This window comes from Calypte anna, chromosome 1, assembly GCF_003957555.1.
Source record: "Calypte anna isolate BGI_N300 chromosome 1, bCalAnn1_v1.p, whole genome shotgun sequence".
NCBI lineage: Eukaryota > Metazoa > Chordata > Aves > Apodiformes > Trochilidae > Calypte > Calypte anna.
Genome location: NC_044244.1, coordinates 158,016,095 through 158,033,766, shown reverse-complemented (window position 1 = coordinate 158,033,766; position 17,672 = coordinate 158,016,095). Strand labels below are relative to the sequence as shown.

Sequence of the window (17,672 nt, the reverse complement as noted above, 5' to 3'; positions counted from 1 at the left end):
CTTCTGAGAGTTGACTGACACCTCTTAATTTTTGCTGCAGCAATTTAATGAGATAGTAGACTATATTAAAACTGCAACAGAAACAACTTTCTTTGTACATCGACCTTCTTCGAATATAGAAACTTCTAATTTTGTGCTTTTTATACCACATGGTGGCAGTATCCACCTTTTCCACTGATGTATTTTTCAAAGTTCGAAGTTCGATGTGCTTTGCTTTTGATGCTGCTCAGAAAGGACTAGAATGCTGCCTCTGTTGAATTGAGGTGGTTCTTTGAATGTGTAGACCTTGTCTGCATAATCATGCTTACAATAAGAGACAGCTGATGAGAATGAAACCTTGTTTAAAAAAAAAAAAATCGGGGAAGAGATCCAGATCTTGAAATGTCACCAGAAAAAAAGGCTTATAGTTGTTAGTTAAAATTATTCCTTAGAATTTTCAGGTTTCAGAGAAGATCACGTAATACAGTTTTTCCATATGTACAAAAAAAAAAAAAAACCCAACAAAACCCAAACCCAAGTCTTCACTCTATATTTTATGTGAAGAGATTACATGTTTTGGTTATTTAATGAAACGTGACCTGATATGAAGTATTTTATGTATGGAAATGCTTACGAGTCTCTAGAGCATATTGCTTCTGGCAAGTTCAGACTTTACCTAGGGACTTGGTAAGTTATCACTGTAGCAAGATACCTCAAGGTGTTTCAGGTAATAAGGCAAGAGGAGCATCATTGTACTTGAGGGTACATTGGAATCTCTAATGTTCTTACTACACAAAACCTAACATACCTAAGCATATCTTGCAGTTTATAAAGAAGTGGTTTCAGTGTGTGCTGTTGAGGTAACTTATTTATTTGAGCTTCTTCAATAAGGTCGAGCTTTATTACAAGAAAATTTATCAGTAGGAAAGAAAGCACGATTTCATTCAAAGACTTACTTAAACTCTTACACTATTTTTCTAATGTTTTGTTTGGGTTTTTTTTTTGTAGTATTTCAATCATTCTTTATTTCCAGTTACATGAAACATGGTTGCTGAAGTCCTTTGCCTGGTACTTAACTTACAGTATTTAAATTCTTCTAGTTTCTCATCCATTCCCAGAAGAATTCTGCTTTTGTTATTGTTCACGGCTGACAGACTCGGTCTGTATAAGTTTTATATGTGTAGATATTCACCCAGAAATGAAGTCATAAGAAGTGTAATGCTTCTAGTGAAGTCTATCTAGACAACAAAGAATTGAAAAAGTTTAAAGGAAAATCCAAACTTATTTAGTGTGTTTAAGCCAGCTCTAGGAAAATTTGAATGTGAAATGAATTCATGAAATGAGGCAATTGTCGCATAACATACCAGCTATATTATTTTGTGACAGGATGTCTGTAGTCCTTTAATTGGGTTACAGGAAGTGAGCTGTGATTTTACTTTTGGAGTTTGAACATAAAATGCTTGGATTATTTTGTTTTCTCTTCTAATGAGTCTTTATATACTGTTTTGTGGGAAAGCAAAGCAGCAAATAATAGCATTCTCTGAATACTGTTGTGATGAGTCAATATGGCTGAGTAATGGTTATATAAAAGTAGGTCTTCAAACCCACTAAATTTTTTTGCTACCTGCTACCATATTGGTTTTTTTTTTTGCTGGCTTGGTTTGGTTTTTTTGGTTTTTGTTTTGTTTTGTTTTTTTGTTAGAGGAAAACAACCCAAACAAAATTCAAACAAAATTAATCATTGGCTCAACAGATCTAGCCTGGTACAAAAGTGAGTGTAGTAATCTTGTATCGTGGCCTCTCAACCAACTGGGTTTATAAGCATCCAGCTGTACCAGCCAGGACGCCTGGTTCTATAAAACTTAAATTGTCATGGTAGCCTTGCAGAAACTAGTTTTCCAAGGCTTGACACATTCACATACTCTTTATTTCTAGGCAACTCATTAATTCACTTGTATTAGAAAAACTGTTATTTCCATCTTCAGGGTTTAAAAGATTTTCCATATGTTTGCAACCTGTATCTGTACTCCAGGAGTATGAAAATATATTCTGGTGTTCAGAAGTGGCAGAAGGCCCTGTGTATCAGCCTATGTTATTTAATGCTTAGAATGCTGAGGAGTTAGACCACTAAAACTCTGCAACTTTGTAAGAAAATTTTCTTGTTGATTGTCTGTTGCTGCTCTGAGTCAACACTTAATCAGAGGCTGCTGAATCCGTAAGACAGACACAGACCCAATGTCATGGGGAGCTGCTTTGCCCAACTGGCAGCTGTGAGTGAAAACCTATTTCTAGCACTGGAACAAAATCTGATAAACACAGTGTCAAAAGATCTTTGTTGCTACTTTGTGTTTTTAAAGTGGTCAATATAAATGATTCTCCTGTGTTACCACAAATTTAATGGTACTCTCGACACAACTTCTAATCTGTAATATAGACCACTGAGGTTATTCTGATTCTAGTTGCAGCAGCAACAGACTGGGGGTAGGTAGTGAAACTGGTAAAAGTGATGGGTTTTTATTGCATTGCTGACTGATCTGTTACCAAATGTCTCTTACAGACTTCTTTTACAGTTCTCTGTACTTCAAATACAAGTAGTGTTGGCACCCACCACCTTTGGAGCTACAGATAGAGAAGAAAGTTTTATTACCAGGAGCTTCCGAGAAGCAAAACCAGCTTCTGATTTGTATGTTCCCATGCTGAACATCAGTGTACTATTTTCAGAGTTGTTTGCTTCCAGAGGGCTTAGAACCTTCCCTCAAACAGATGTAATTTACTACTTGCATGTTTCTCTCAAGGCTGGGAGAGAGTCTGAGAAGGAAATTCTGCATTTGTTTGTAGCTCCAGAAGATTAAGTATTGCTTTCTTCTTCTGGCTCTGAGCTTCTTGGCAATATTTTACTGGAATTCTGATAAAATTGTATAGAGACTGGGCTTTCTTTCTTTAGTTAATTTTTTTTTTTTATAGTTGCCTTCAGGAATTACCATCAAATACTATAGTATGACAGTTAGCTAAAAGCTATGGTTAGCCTAAAAAAAAGGCTGTGTGTGTGTAGGACTAAGATCTCTTCTAAGACCGTGTCTCTGAACCAGGATTAGTAGCTGTCAGGTTTTGTTAGACATACCTAACAATTTTCTCAGCCATAATGTTACCCAACTGGAGAAGAAAAAATGTTCCTATAGTCTTCAAAGAATGAACTAAGCTATTGTACTTAAAGGTTGGCACTAGAGGTACCTGCATGTTGTAAAATTGAGCAATTGTTGCTGCTCCAGAAGGACTGTGTTGCATAAGATGTCTTCTGAAGTTTGCACATCTGTAATTAAGGGCTGCACTCTAGAACCCTTCCCCAGCCCCCTGTGACCAATTCATTCAAGCAATGCTTTGATTACTTCATGTCTCTCTAGAAAGGACAGATGAGGCCTCAGTCTAGGTGAGATATGTGTCTTCTTCCCTTCCTTATTGTAAATATTTATCTTGTTCAGGTAAAAAGCTACAAACAAAAATATTCTACCACTAACTGTTAGCTTGCAGCAGCAGTTTAACATGAAAGTTGTCTTTTCTGTCCAGTTTCTTTCCACCTATTTTTATATATCACTACAGCTGGTATAGGCTGTTCATTGTTTTTCAGAAGGACAAATTAGCTTAATTCTAGTTTCAGTACAACAACTTCAAGGATTCTTTTCACTTGAGAGTATTTTACTGAAGATTCTAGACAGCTCAGATCCAGAGACAAGGAGCTTTTTATTATTGCCACTTTCTTTTGCAATAAAGGCACTTATGCCAAAACTTTTCCTTCTAAACCTTTCTTGCAGAACTTCCTTATTTTGTAAGTAGCTGAACACTTTTGTTTGTAATTTTTAGTGCCCCATCTACAGCCCTTGGCAGATTACTAAATTCATATCAGCATACTAGCAAGAGTTGTCTCTTTTATCCAGTTATGTATTACTTCTTCCTGACATTTGGGCAGTTGAATTCAAGTAAATTTATGCAGTAAGTTTTGAACATATACAGTGTAAGTAGATTGCAGCTAAATGTTATCTTTTCTGCAGCACCTCATCCAAATAACTTGAGGGAACTGTTTTTCACATTACATTAGTGTAATAGCTTTACATTTGCCTAGGGTCTTTAGATTCTTCAGGATATTAATAGAAAGCACTGACTTGTGTAAGTGATCCTTGAAAGATGAAGTTGTGAAAGTAGAGTCACTTTCTTTAATACAGTTATCTGTAGAAAGTGTGAAAGTCATGCTGCTTCTGCTTGGCTGGCTGATTAATCTTTTCCCTGGGCTTCTGTTGTTTATCTTCTTATTCCCAAAGGCTTTTTGAAAAATCAGCTAATCTCTACCATGCATTATGTGTCAGTAACTTTGTTCAAAAAGTACGTCACTCAGTTTTTATACTTCAAAACTAGGTAGGTGTTCCATTTCAGTGACTGCTAGCAGTTGCTATTCATTTCATATGGATGATAACAATGAAGCTTAATATCATAAAACTGAGCACTGTCATTATATCTGTAGTTTCTCTACCAGACTGAGTTTTAAATGGTGCAGAACAGGCAAGTTCAGAATCTTATTTATTGCCACATCCATCTGTTGACTGTGTTTGTAAACCAAATGGAAACACTTCTTGGTAGGGACTGCGTCATATGCTCTATAGAAACCACCTGTGCTGGTTAATACTGGGTCTCTTGGACAGCTATGTTAACAATTTCTTTAGGCCAACATTTGCCTGCCTGTCTCACACTGGACAGGTTTGTTTGTTTTAACCAGGGCATCTCTCTGAGTTGCTGCTCTTTACAGTAGCAAAAATAAGAAACTGAAGAAAATCCATGCGTTGTTTGCAGAATCGTTGCAGTCATGCTCCATCTAAGGAAGTACTGTTTGTCCTTTATTTTTTTAAGGTTTATGCACTTACTGAAGTTATTTTTATTTATTAGTGTTATTTCCAGGACCTTGTTCATGTCCTTGAAAGTGCTCTGTCTCTTGATCCTTTTAAGAAGTCCTCTTTTTGCTTCAGCAAGACAAAGCTGTTCATCAAGACTTCCAACCTATCTCTCTTGAAGATAAATTGAAAGATAAGTCTGGTCCATTGCACAGATCTTAAAATTGGTTCAGGGAATATGGACATTATTATAAACTAAATTAACTTCACCACATGAAGAGGAAGGCTTAGTCTTCTAAGCACAAGCAGCCTTGTGCTGATTGTCTTTAAGATATATTGCTATAGAAGTCCAGAAGCTTGTGTATCTACTACCTGGAGATATGCATACCATATAGGGTTTTTTGTGTGTTAGCCTATAGACTTTATTAGCTTACCTTGCTACATTTTTTTCCTGTAATTAAAATACAACTTCAACACCTAAAAGATTAGGTAGTTGAAAAACAGTGACCTATGCAGTAGAATTAGTATTTCTTTGGGAATTACAGTAAACTTTAAAAGCCAAATGAAACCAAACAACCCCCATGTTCTGTAATTATTTGTTTAATAGCTTGATACTGTAGGAAAGTCTTAGCATCACTTTTCAAAAGTGGAATTTACTTCCCCCCCACCCAGAGTTACCATATTGTTATATTAGTCATATGACAGTAGCATGACATTAACAACTGATTTGATAAATAAAAATCAAACCCTAGTTTAGGTCTCAGGTATTAGAACAAACTAATTTTGTAGTTATTTAGCTGTTCTGTTAGTTGGTGCTTTAGAGGTGTTTATGAAAAATTTGTAAAGAGGTTAACTGGTTTAATTTTATATTTTCAGTAGGTGTGTTCTAGCTGCTAAATGTGTAATACTGTAGGAGCTATAATATCCCACCCTTTGAAGGGCCTATGAATTCCATCAAGGTATTAGCAGCAGAATGGCACAGAATATCCACAGAGAAATTGTATCCAAACTTAATCTTTCAATTTGCACTTAAAAGTTAAGTGCCCTTACCACCATTTCCTATGGGAGGAGTCTTTTTTGCACTGCATAACAGGGTACTCACACCTGTATGTGAATCTGAAACTATAGTTCACTTGTAGACAGTACCTATAAAAACATCTGGTAGAGTATAATTCCTATATAAATGATAGTATGCAAATTGGTTTATGAAGAAAGTGTTCTACAGTGTTGATTTGTTTAATGTGTAGCCATTGATTAGGCTAAACAAAAAGTAAGCCATATATACCAGTGTGTTGTGATGAGTAACTGCTGTGGTTTTAGATTACATGTTTTTAATGATACACCATACAAAATCTTCAGGAAAGCTTTCCATGTTGTAATTTTGTGATTGTGATGTAATATGATTTTAGTGCAAGTGAAAATTACTATCTTTGTGAACTATAAAATGAAAATTTCTTAGTTACCAAGAGTCTGTTTAGTAGCACAAGGAGCCTTCTGTAGTGTCAGACAAGCATTCAGGTCTTGTTTTCAAGAATATATTTTATCAGTCTCTCAGTTGTGGTACAAATTTGGTCAGTGTTTCTTTTGTGTTTCCATCCTTATCCTAGAGTATTACCCTTGTTTTCATTTCTCCTAGGAAGCCACATTTAAGAGTCATCCACTCCATCTTTGCTGTTGTCATAAGCTTTTCTTGTCTATTAAAAATGAGCTGGACACCATTTACTATCCTGTTTCAGTTTATTTTGAAAAATAATGCAGTGATACCGTGTCTCTTACTGCAAAATAAATCTAATGTGCAGCTGGTTCAGTAATCACATCTTAAGACAGTAATTTGATTTTTATATTCACTTTTAAGTGAATAATACTGTGATATCCATTTGGTGTAATCAAATGCAGTTACTCTTTATCAAGCATACATTATTAGTTATCGAGCCTGCTATGTATCAATCATGGCAGACACAGAATTCAGCAATATTCTGAGAAACAGAATGTGGAAAAAATGCAGATGCTGTGGGGATATCCTCAAATTTTTAACAAGTAACTCTATGCTTTCCATCACTTTCCCTTAATACAGGTGGATGAGCATTACTTTTTGTAGTTTTCATGAAGAAATTAGTAGCAAGAATTTGGGACAAGCAAGTAAAATAATCTGAGTGGGAATAAATACCTACTTTGTAGAAAAAAATGAGAAATGGAGTCAATAAATTCTGCTATGCTGCTATGCCTGTGAGGGTGGGGGGAAAGAGTAAGATGCCTGAGGAATCTGTTTATAATCAAAAGGAAAAACCAGTGCTTTAAAAGATGAATGCTTTCTGTGTGTTCTTTTTCATCCCTTTTCATCCCTTTTTCTCGTTCCCATAGTAGTCTCTCAAAGTATATGAGGAATAAGAAGGCAAAATGGAAATTGACTGAAATTTTACATGCCATGACAGATGTTTCCACACTTCCTGAACAACTAACCCTCTTTTTCAGTCAGACTATTAACAATTATCTTCACAAATAAACTTTTTTGAAAATGCTGTAAAGGTGGTGTGACTTCTGTGCTCCTACTGTACGTTTATAGACCACTGACTATGTATTTGAGGGTTTCTATTCTTTGAAGTTATGCTAATGGACAAATTCAATATAAAAAATAGATTCATTATAAAAAATAGATATATTAATCAATTAGAATAAGGTAAAAATAAGTAGAGTATAACTTGTTACTTGGTGAGGTATGCTATGTTTTTCAAATACTGAGACAAATGAAAATATTACCACTTGAATACTCATAATAGATCTTCACAAACTTAGTTAGCGATTGCTTTAAGTACAACTGTGATCATTTGGTCATTTCAAAATGTTTTCCCTTCTAGAGCTATGAAGAGGAGAGGAGGAATCGCTCAGAGCTGGAGTTAAGGTGCCAGCGTTTAACACTGGAACTGGCTGACACCAAGCAGATGATCCAGCAAGGTGATTACAAACAAGAGAACTATGATAAAATAAAAACGTAGGTGTCTCTATAGCTCAACCATTCTACTAACACATAAATGTTGATATATAAACTTCAACCTTGATTGTCTGGAGTTTTAATTTGATTTTTGGTTTATGTACACCGCAAAGACTTTTCCTTACAGTAGTCCACTAGCAGTTCAATTATCTCCTGTAGTATACTGCAGTTGTAAGATAAACAGTGTTTTGAAATCTCATGCATTAGATTACTTTCCTAAACATTTATATTTAGGGATTTACTATGTCTTCAGAAAAGCCTACCGGTCTCATGGCAACTAAATAAGTGGGAGCTGTTGATGCCAAACATCTAAGAACAAGAACTCTTAATATTTAACAATTTAAGGTATCCTTGTAACCATAAATTTGAAAGAATTGTTATGAGAACTCTTTATCAGAGAATTTTAGGATTACCATAATGAATTGGTTGAACTGCAGGAAGTTCCAGTGTCTCTCTTCATTTCTGAGATACAGATTTTAGAGTTCTAGCCTGTGCTTTGAATTCCCATTTCTAAATAGAAATTGCTAAATAATGAAAATGGACTTGTTATATATACTCTCATAGACAAATGCTTTTTAGTCCAGCTCCCAAATGGATTTTTCAGTGTGCTTGCAAGTACTAGAAATCTGGCTTTTGGTGTGTTTTTGGGGTATTAGATTAAAAAATGGGGTTTATGAATAGAACTAACACCTTTTCAGCTCCTTAGTTGTTTGTACTGAATGAACACAGGCAGAGTTACTGACTGACACAAATGACTTTGCCACTAAGTAATTTGAAGGAGCTCTGTCTTCTGAGTAACTGTTCACAGCTATATGTACTAAAAAACCCCCTTGGAATCTACCTGGAAGCTTGTTGCAAATATGATCGATGCTATGGTTTGCTTCCCATGTGGAACTGCATGTTAATAAGTGGATTGTAATAACTTCCATGTGAATGGCCTCAGTGTTTAATAGTGTATGTTTAAAATAGTCTTGAGTTGAAAAAGGCATGAATGAACGTGCCAGAACTATATTTGAGAGAGTAGGTTGTATTCATCTGGGTAGGCACAAGATGAGAGGGAGGGGAAAGCACTGTTGGCATGACTGCATGAGGACATTTGGGAGCACTGCAGGAGTTAATCACTTCCAGGCTCACTTCTGCCTCTAAAAATGCTATGTCAAGTCTTGAAGTTCTGGTGTACTACAAGTTATCTCAGTTTTTAATGCTTACTATAAAACTGGTTTACTTTTTTCCAAACTGCGAGCTCATACTGGCTCATTCATTCACTGTTCTGACAGAGTCAGAGTGGAGACATAGAGCTGCTTCTTTGTGCATATGGAAAGCACTCTTATTCAGGATGCCAACATATTTTTTTGGAGCTGTGTCATGTGTACATTTGAACATGAGAAAAGCAATAAAACCCTCTCTGGTATCAATGGGGTGTATACAACTTAGAACAAGTATACATTGCTCTCATTGATTAGGAAAATGAGAATAAAGTTACACTTATTCTCCATCCACCTTCAATGTCTGTGAAAATTTCAAGAGAATGTAATGAGAAATAGCATCAAAAACTTGAAAATCTAAAAGGATGGGCAAGGGTACTTACAGTACATTTCTAAAAGGAGAAATGTATGAAGCCCAAAATTACACTAAAGAAGAATAATCAAAAGAGGATGAAATAATTTTGGATGGGAATTCAGGATTATTCTATTATAATTTAGGATATTTTTTTAATATTTAGAAATGAAGAAAATTCTTTCATATAATGCACTTGCAGATGCTAAAGGTAAAATTATCACCAGTTGCCTTTTGAATGACTGGTTGAAGGAAGTCAGTGTTGTGAACTGAAAGAAGACTGGGAAATTACATATACACAGCAATCTTGTTTATTACACTTTATGCATTTAACAGTTTCACTTTGTTTTAACAGCGAACGTGACGTATTTGAACATGAATTGACAGAACTCAGAAGAAAATATGAAATATTAGACATTTCACACAAAGCACAAGCTAAAGAAAGAAATGACTTATCAAAAGAGGTAAACAAAGCTCTTTTAGCAATTGCCTGTGTCTTTAGCTGGGTAATTTGATTATTTGTCCAGTCAAGTCTGTCAGGATCACCTGAAGAATGGTGGAATAATTTAGATTAGCATGGTTGTCAGGAGACCAGCTGGTCAAGCCCTCTCATGCCCCACAGAGCCAACCTAGGTCAGGTTGCTTAAGTATTTGTCAAGTTTTCAATATCTCCACGGATGGAGATTTCACAGTCTTTCTGGACAATCTGTGTCAGTGTTTGTCCACCTTCTTTGAAAAGGTTTTTGTGAAATCTAAGCATAATTGTTGCAGCTTTTTTATAGAATCACAGAATGGTTTGGCTTGGAAGGGACCCTAAAGATCATCCAGTTCCAACCCCTCCTGCACGAGCAGGGACACCTCCCACTAGACCCAATTGCTCAAAGTCCCATCTAACCAGGCCTTGAACACTTGCATGGAGGGGGCATACACAACCTTGCTGGGCAACCTGTACCAGTATCTTACCACTCTCATACTGAAGAATTTCTTCCTAACATCTAACTTAAGTCTGCCCTCTTCCAGTTCAAAGCCATTTTACCCCTTTTTCTCTCACTTCATGTCCCAGCTTTCTTGTAGGCGCCCTTGGGTACTTGAAGGCTGCCATAAAGTCTCTTTCTGTTGCATCTTGTTCTGTCACTATGCACCAAGAGCCTGCCTCTATGCATTTCAATGTAAATAGCAATAGGTGAAGATAATAAGACTTTCCTCATCCAAATTTCTCTTCTGAAGGCTGGAAAAAACCCAAACATTTCTTTCAGCCTCTTGTATATCATGGCCATCTTGGTAGAGCTTTTCTAGTCTTTTCATGTTAATGTATATGTTTGTGGGGAACTCAAAATGGCACATGACACACCAAATACAGTCTCACAAATAACTGAACAAAGGATATTAATAATTTTCTTCAACCTATTCTTTCCATTGTAGCTAATAACAGCCCAGTAGGCACTTGGCTTCCATTATAGCTTTGGGTTTGTTATTGATTTATCACTCTTAAATTGTTAAATAGCATATGCATTCTTAAACAGCAAATTTAAGGTGATAAAACTGCATTTAGATGTAATGAGTAGGGAGTGTGTCCACCCTGCACCACTGTCATGCTCTTTGGCTGTTTTCTGAGCATTTTCACCTCAAATAGATGGAGACTACTCTCTCCCACATAATTTTCTTCTTGGAGTAGTAAGGATGACTGATCTGGTGATTGGGAGACTCTGGTTACAGAGAGGGACAAGTTAATCATGTTTCTACTTTGGCATCAGTTCAGCCTTCTGTGGCAACACCATGCTACATGAAAGTCAAAACAAGGCATGCAGAATGCTTTTAGTCCTTGGTGCTGGCCTGGAACATTACCTTACTCACCACAGTTGTGACATACATAGCCTCAGAACCAGTAGTTTTACAATTTCTTTATGGAGCAATGATCACAACTTTGAGACTCTTGTAGCTAGTAGGACAACAGATTGACACCAAGACTCAACATCAATATTTCTATCATAGTACTTTCCAGTACTTCACTACTATTTAGATACTGTGGTAAGGTAAGGGGCACTTTACCTCTTTTTCATGTGCCAGCTGCCAATAATAAATAACAAAAACTCTTAAATTATAATTTCAGCATAAAGCTTCACCAACTTATGTTGTGAGTGTAAATTTTTTTTTTTTGGTTCAGGTTCACAGAGGAGTTAAAATGAAATCAGAAATATGTGTACATAGGTTTAATATTTATCTTGAAGTTCATGTTAAACTGTTCTTTTTATAGCTGGCAACCATACAACAATCCCTCAACTTGTTGCAAAAAGATAAAGATTATCTTAATCGCCAGAACATGGAGCTTAGTGTTCGCTGTGCACATGAGGAAGATCGTCTTGAGAGACTTCAAATTCAGCTAGAGGATGCTAAAAGAACTAGGGAAGAAATGTATGAAAAATATGTTGCATCCAGGTAAGTTATTGTGTGTTTGCATCCATAACTAGGCAAGTTACTTAACTGTTTTACCTTGTTTCTTGCACAAACCTTGTTCAATTAAAAACAGTTTTAACATTCAGGAAGTTGGTCTGAATTTGTGTAACTGGAAATGTAATCCTTCAGTTGGATCTTAGTATGTATCAGGAAAAGTTTTTAAATCTTTTATGTAAGACTATAACAGTGAAGATGCCAGCATTGAAAGTGTATGGCAACTATTCTCTCAGGTGTATTATAGAAATTTAGGAAGGGTTGTAATTAATTACAAAAGAGAGAAAAACTCCAAATTAGAGATGTGTGCTACATATATATCCCCCTTGGCATCAAATTACTTTTATTAAAAACAGGAGTATTTGAAGGAAAATCTAAGCAATTATTGAAGGATCAAGTATGTTTAATTTTCACTAGTCTTCTTAGAATATCATATTTTTTGTATCAGCTTTTAGAGCTATTGGTCTTTCATAGACTGGTATTCAGATTCTCTAAATGTAGCCTTAAGAAATAGACTGATCATTCTGTGCTAGCTAAAAGGGTAAATACTGTCAAATGCTCATGCTGTTTGGATTGGTATAGATAAATACTTGGGATGTTGAACAGGAAACACTATGCTGTTCAGCTATATGTCTTGATACATATGTAATACTATACCACAAAGTTATGTCAACTATCTCAAGTTGGAAGAAACCTATAAAGATTATCCAGTTCAACTTTCTGCTCCTTACAGGCCTACTTAAAACTAGATCATATGACTAAGAGTCCCAATTTCAAACCACACTAAGATTTTTCTCATGCAGAATTCAAGGTTATCCTGTTGTAGCTACCCTACGTCTAGGTACCAAAAAATATAATTTCAAAATATATCCCAAAATTGCTTCAAATATTTGCCTGTATGTAATTCATTAATGAACATAAAATTGGGGGTTTTCTTAGTACCGTTAAAAAAACACCTGTAGATTGCATGAGTAAGCTTAGAGTATGAAGTAGGTTTGGCTTCTCTTCAGCTGCTTCATTCTGTTTGAATCAAGAAGGTGAAACTGAAAACAGCATCTATAAATCTTGTGTTCTTGTATGGCTAAGATGAAATGTGCTAATATGACTCCCATAGGACACCTAGAAGACAAATTGTTATCTAAATGGAAATAAAGTGCTCTACTGAAAACTATCAGCTCTGGAGTTCTAGCCAGTATCAGAAGTGATTTTAACACTATTTTTCCTTTCAATGAAGTCACTTTAACTTTTCTTTTTCTTTTTTTTTTTCTCTTTTTTTCTTTTTTTTCTTTTTTTCTTTTTTTCCTTTTTTTTCTTTTTTTTTACATGTGTTTACATTCTGCATTTTAAATAAATTTATAAGTTGTGTTTTTAAACGGGATTTTAAAAAATAATGTAGGTCTGATCAGTCTTCCTCTAGAACTGTCCTTGTAAATAAAAACTTGTAGATAGATTCCTGTTTCTAGAAAACCACTGTGAAATACTTGCCCTGTAGGAATGATACAGAGGCATCATCTTGTACAGAGCTGTCTCTATTTGAGGTACCTAGGAGGAGATGTGTGATATTATTACCCCCATTTTACAAAAGAAATCTTACATTAACATTTTTACATGTTCACACCATGAAATGACTTACTCAATGTTCATCAGTGGGTCTGCAGCAGAATCCTGAATACAACCTAGGCTGTGCCAAAGCTGCAATTATGTGTAAGCACAGACAAATGCAAAAGAAAATCCTGGATGTGTTAAATCTTGAAGCACAATCCAAAGTTGCATTGAGATACTTTTTTCACAGCATAAAGCCTTAAGAATATAGGTGTTCTGGAAAGAAGCTCAGTAAAGCTTGATGAAACAACTTGGTAAGGGAAAAACATTATTAATTACTGCTCAAGCAAAAGAACATAATAGCAGGTCAGGAATAAAGATCACAAATGATGGTCCTTTGATCCAGCACTGTGATCCAGCAGTGACTCGGTTGATGTTTATTGAAAGGCATTGGCACAGCAGACAAGCTATATACTTAGAATATGCCCTTTATTATACTATTTGGATTTTTAATAATCATAAAGATAAACATCACTTTTAACTATCTTTTGGTGACATCACTGTGGGTGTTCAAATCTTTTCCAGATTCTTCTGAGGTTTTTTTCAGTCAACTGACTTTTATCAATCTTGCTATGGGAGGGAAAGTGTAATTTCTGCAATGAAATTTATTTTTGGCAAGTAATAATGCTAGTAGCAAACTAAGTATCAAGAAAATAGTACTGAGGTCCTGATCTTCAGCATTTTGCTTGCTTTTCTACAGATTGAGCCATATAATATATAACAAACTCTAAAAGTTTCTAATGGGGACCTTACCTTTCAGTACAGCATGTTTAGTGCTTTGTTTACTATTTTATCCTCTTCATTGTATCAAAGATCTTCATAAAGTGTTTTGTAGTGTGATGTAGTGTGAGACAAGATAGATTTAATTTTACCTTGAAGGTCACCTGAAATTTTTGTCTTAATAGAAAAACAGGAAAGCCCAGTAGACAGCAAACATTGGTACGTTTGATTGTTTTGGGGCTTTTAGTTAATGTGAAGGAATTTTTGACCAGCTCAGGTCCTGATTTCTAAAAATCATGGGCTATAACAATTGGAAATCAGAAGAAATTTAAACCTTTTTACAGTTTTAAATGCACATTTCTTCATAAACATGCTTTTATTTCCAAACCTGTAATTTCTACCAGTTGCTTCATTGCTGAACATTTTGCTTCATTCTTGAACATTAACTAGATGCTATAAAATTTCAACATTCCTGAGCTGTGAATTACTTACATCATAGACCTTTTATTTCTAGTTTTGTAGGAGAAATTCCTTATGGGATTTCATCTTTCATGGGCTTCCAAAGTTACAAAAAGTTGTCAATACTGCTGTGAAATGAAATTCTTTTGTCCTAGAATCCTCTGATATCTGCTGCTTAGAAAATTAAGTATATATTTTAATTTATGTCGCACTGACAGGATAAATTCCAAAATCTTGGGGGTTTTTGACTACACAAATTTCCACAGCATGTAACTTTAATTTTTCCTTGTGATGTTTTTTCCGCATATGAAGTGCAAATAATGCACAACAAAGCCTTGTAGTAGCACGGCAGTACTGTAAGTTACCAGGTTAATCACCTCTTACATAGTGGTGAAGAAAGAAGCTAGCAAACTTTGGAATAGAAGGAATCAAACTTTGGGTTGTTTGTTTTGGTATTTTTTTAAATGGTTAATTAATATAAACAGTCGTGCAGAAAATGACAAAGAATTTCTGCATGAGTGTTAGGAATAATGTTGCCTGATTAATCAATGTCAGATTACTTAAAAAAATTAAAACAGTATGCAGAAAGCTTTTGGTTATTTCCAATTAAATACTATTTATTCCTGATAGATTTTCACTCAGTTTGCATAACAACAAAGGCCAATATGCATTTCAAGTAATTTGAAAGGAAAATGAGAAAAAAATTAAAATTAAATGGAAAACCAAAATTGAGTTTTGATATTTTGGTTGATGCAATAAATCTTAAATTCCCACATTCTGTATGTTTTTTTTTGCAGAGACCACTATAAAACAGAATATGAAAAGAAACTTTATGAAGAGCTGGAACATATAAGGTTGAAAACAAATCAAGAAATCGAGCAACTAAGAAGCACTTCAAAAGAGATGTATGAACGTGAAAACAGGTAGATAAGATGCAGGCAATGGCCTACTTAGGGCAAAATTATCAAGTACTGTTTTGTGCTTTTGTAAAATCCTGGTTGACTGGCTGTTTGAGAAGTGATCAAGATGTGAGATATTTAGTTCAATTATAAAAGTGATCGAAGCTTAAAAATGTAAATGAAATTATGCTTAATTACAATACAATATACGTACATAAATACGTATGTACAATAAATATATGGTGTTATGTTGTTAAGTGATGGACATCAAATATTATCAATGAAAAGTATTAAAATTCATGTCCTAGATAAACATTAGTGGTTAAAAGTTTGTTCAGATGTATAGTGTTAATTAATACCAAATGTGTTGGTTTACCTGTCATGCTATATAGATAATCTTGAGCCTGTGCCAGGACACCAGAAGGTGTTGATATAGAAAGTAAAGAAGGAAAATGTAGAGAAACAAAACAGCCTTTCTAAAGTAAATCCATTTTAAATTGTTTACAACATTATGACTCAAAAAACCCATTGATTTCCTGTAAGTTATTATAAAATTATATTTTGAACAAGATCCTAGTCTTGCAAAGACATGCATATTGAATTTTGTTTGTGTGACATCTTGTTGAATTCCATGGAATTAGATGCAGAGTTAGGAACATAAATAAGCCTTTAGGGATCTAAGGATTTGGACTTCTGGCACTGGATTTCTTTTTGAGCTTGTTTTTGACCCTTTTTTTTTCCTGTAAAATGGGAGGAGTGCTTAATAATTCATTATAAGTTCATTGTAGTTGTCCTGAAAGTGTCTTGTGTGGAGAAGGAAATGACTGTAGTAAAAAGATATTTGTGGCATCAGCATCTGTTCCTCTAATAGGTAGTTTTGTTACTGCTCGGAAGAGTGAAAAAAGAACATGACTCCTGCTGTCTGTCTTCCAGTCAACTGAAAGGTTCTAATTAAAAAAAATTACATCATTGTGTAGTTTTGCAAGTGTGAGTAAAATATATACACATACATCCACACCACTTCCTGTATGCCAATCTATTTTGAATTGCAGAGTACGAATTTAAACTTCTGCTGTTGGTGGAGATTTGACAAGGGTCTGTATATCATTGAGAAAGCTACTGAAAGATAGTTCATGTGTATCTGGAAGCAATTTACAGAAGTTTGTTCCTCATATTGATATAATTATTTCCAAAATGTAAATTTCTTAGAATTTTTTTTTTTTTTCAAAATAAGAAGGGTTTTAAATATATGTGCTTTCTATAAAATACTAAAAAGTTACACCATAAGATAGTGCTGCTCAGTGCCCCTCAGTGGCAGGATAAATAGAACCTCACGTTGCAAGTTAAGCAGTTTGCTGGAAAGTTGTATGAGATGCTGACTGTGACTGAAAATAAATCTTAAGATGCTGGTTTCATCTTCAGGCTCAAAGTATGGAATAGCATTGCAGCCAAGCTAATCTAATGTTTGGTTACTCTTACTTCTTTACCACTTTGCCAAGCGTGGTAGGTCTGATGTTTCCCTTGAATTTTTTGGCACTTATTTATACTTGGATGAGTCAGTTCAAGAAGCTGAAATGGGGGGACATGAATAAAAAGGTGATGCTTTCACTCCAAATTTATTTGGGAGAATTTTCACTTGTTTGGCTCTAGTAAGCATTGATTATGTTTGCATTAGCAAGTGTGATTGAATTTGCAGGGCATGTGAACGTCAGCATCAGGTTTGACTTCAGCTTATCTGTGGTCTGTCCCCATAGATCAAACACAATTTAGTAGCTCTGAGCATGTTGGGTCCTCTCCCCAAGCACATCTTTGGACTAGGCTCAATCTGACTGGAATAGTTTCTGCACCCTACAGTTGTTTATGGGTGTGAACTGAAGGGCAATAAATGACAGTTCCTAAGATGTTTATTTCAAAAGCCAATATAGATGCCCTTTTGCTTCTTCTTCCCTTGCCCTCATACCACCTTTTTTTTTCCTTCCCATAGCTATTAATGAATCTGTAGGCAGTATTTCTGTTCCATTTGAGAAGCATGCTTTCCCTTGTACGATAGCTGGACTTGTCAGATACTTGATGGTCCACACCATCTGAAAACTGGCAGTATCTCTAGTTGATTGTCTAAACAAGTCACTGTACATCTCCTAC

The 17,672-nt window shown here is 35.2% G+C and overlaps 1 protein-coding gene across 1 annotated transcript in view; it reads left to right on the top strand.

Moving 5' to 3' along the window:
* Positions 1-17,672, top strand: part of PIBF1 (progesterone immunomodulatory binding factor 1) — a 111,228-nt gene that overhangs the window by 11,405 nt on the left and 82,151 nt on the right. Inside the window, exons 6-9 of the mRNA XM_030459201.1 lie at positions 7,712-7,845; positions 9,758-9,866; positions 11,657-11,838; positions 15,429-15,554. Coding sequence (XP_030315061.1) covers positions 7,712-7,845; positions 9,758-9,866; positions 11,657-11,838; positions 15,429-15,554 — 551 coding nt within the window. The remainder of the gene's footprint in view (positions 1-7,711; positions 7,846-9,757; positions 9,867-11,656; positions 11,839-15,428; positions 15,555-17,672) is intronic.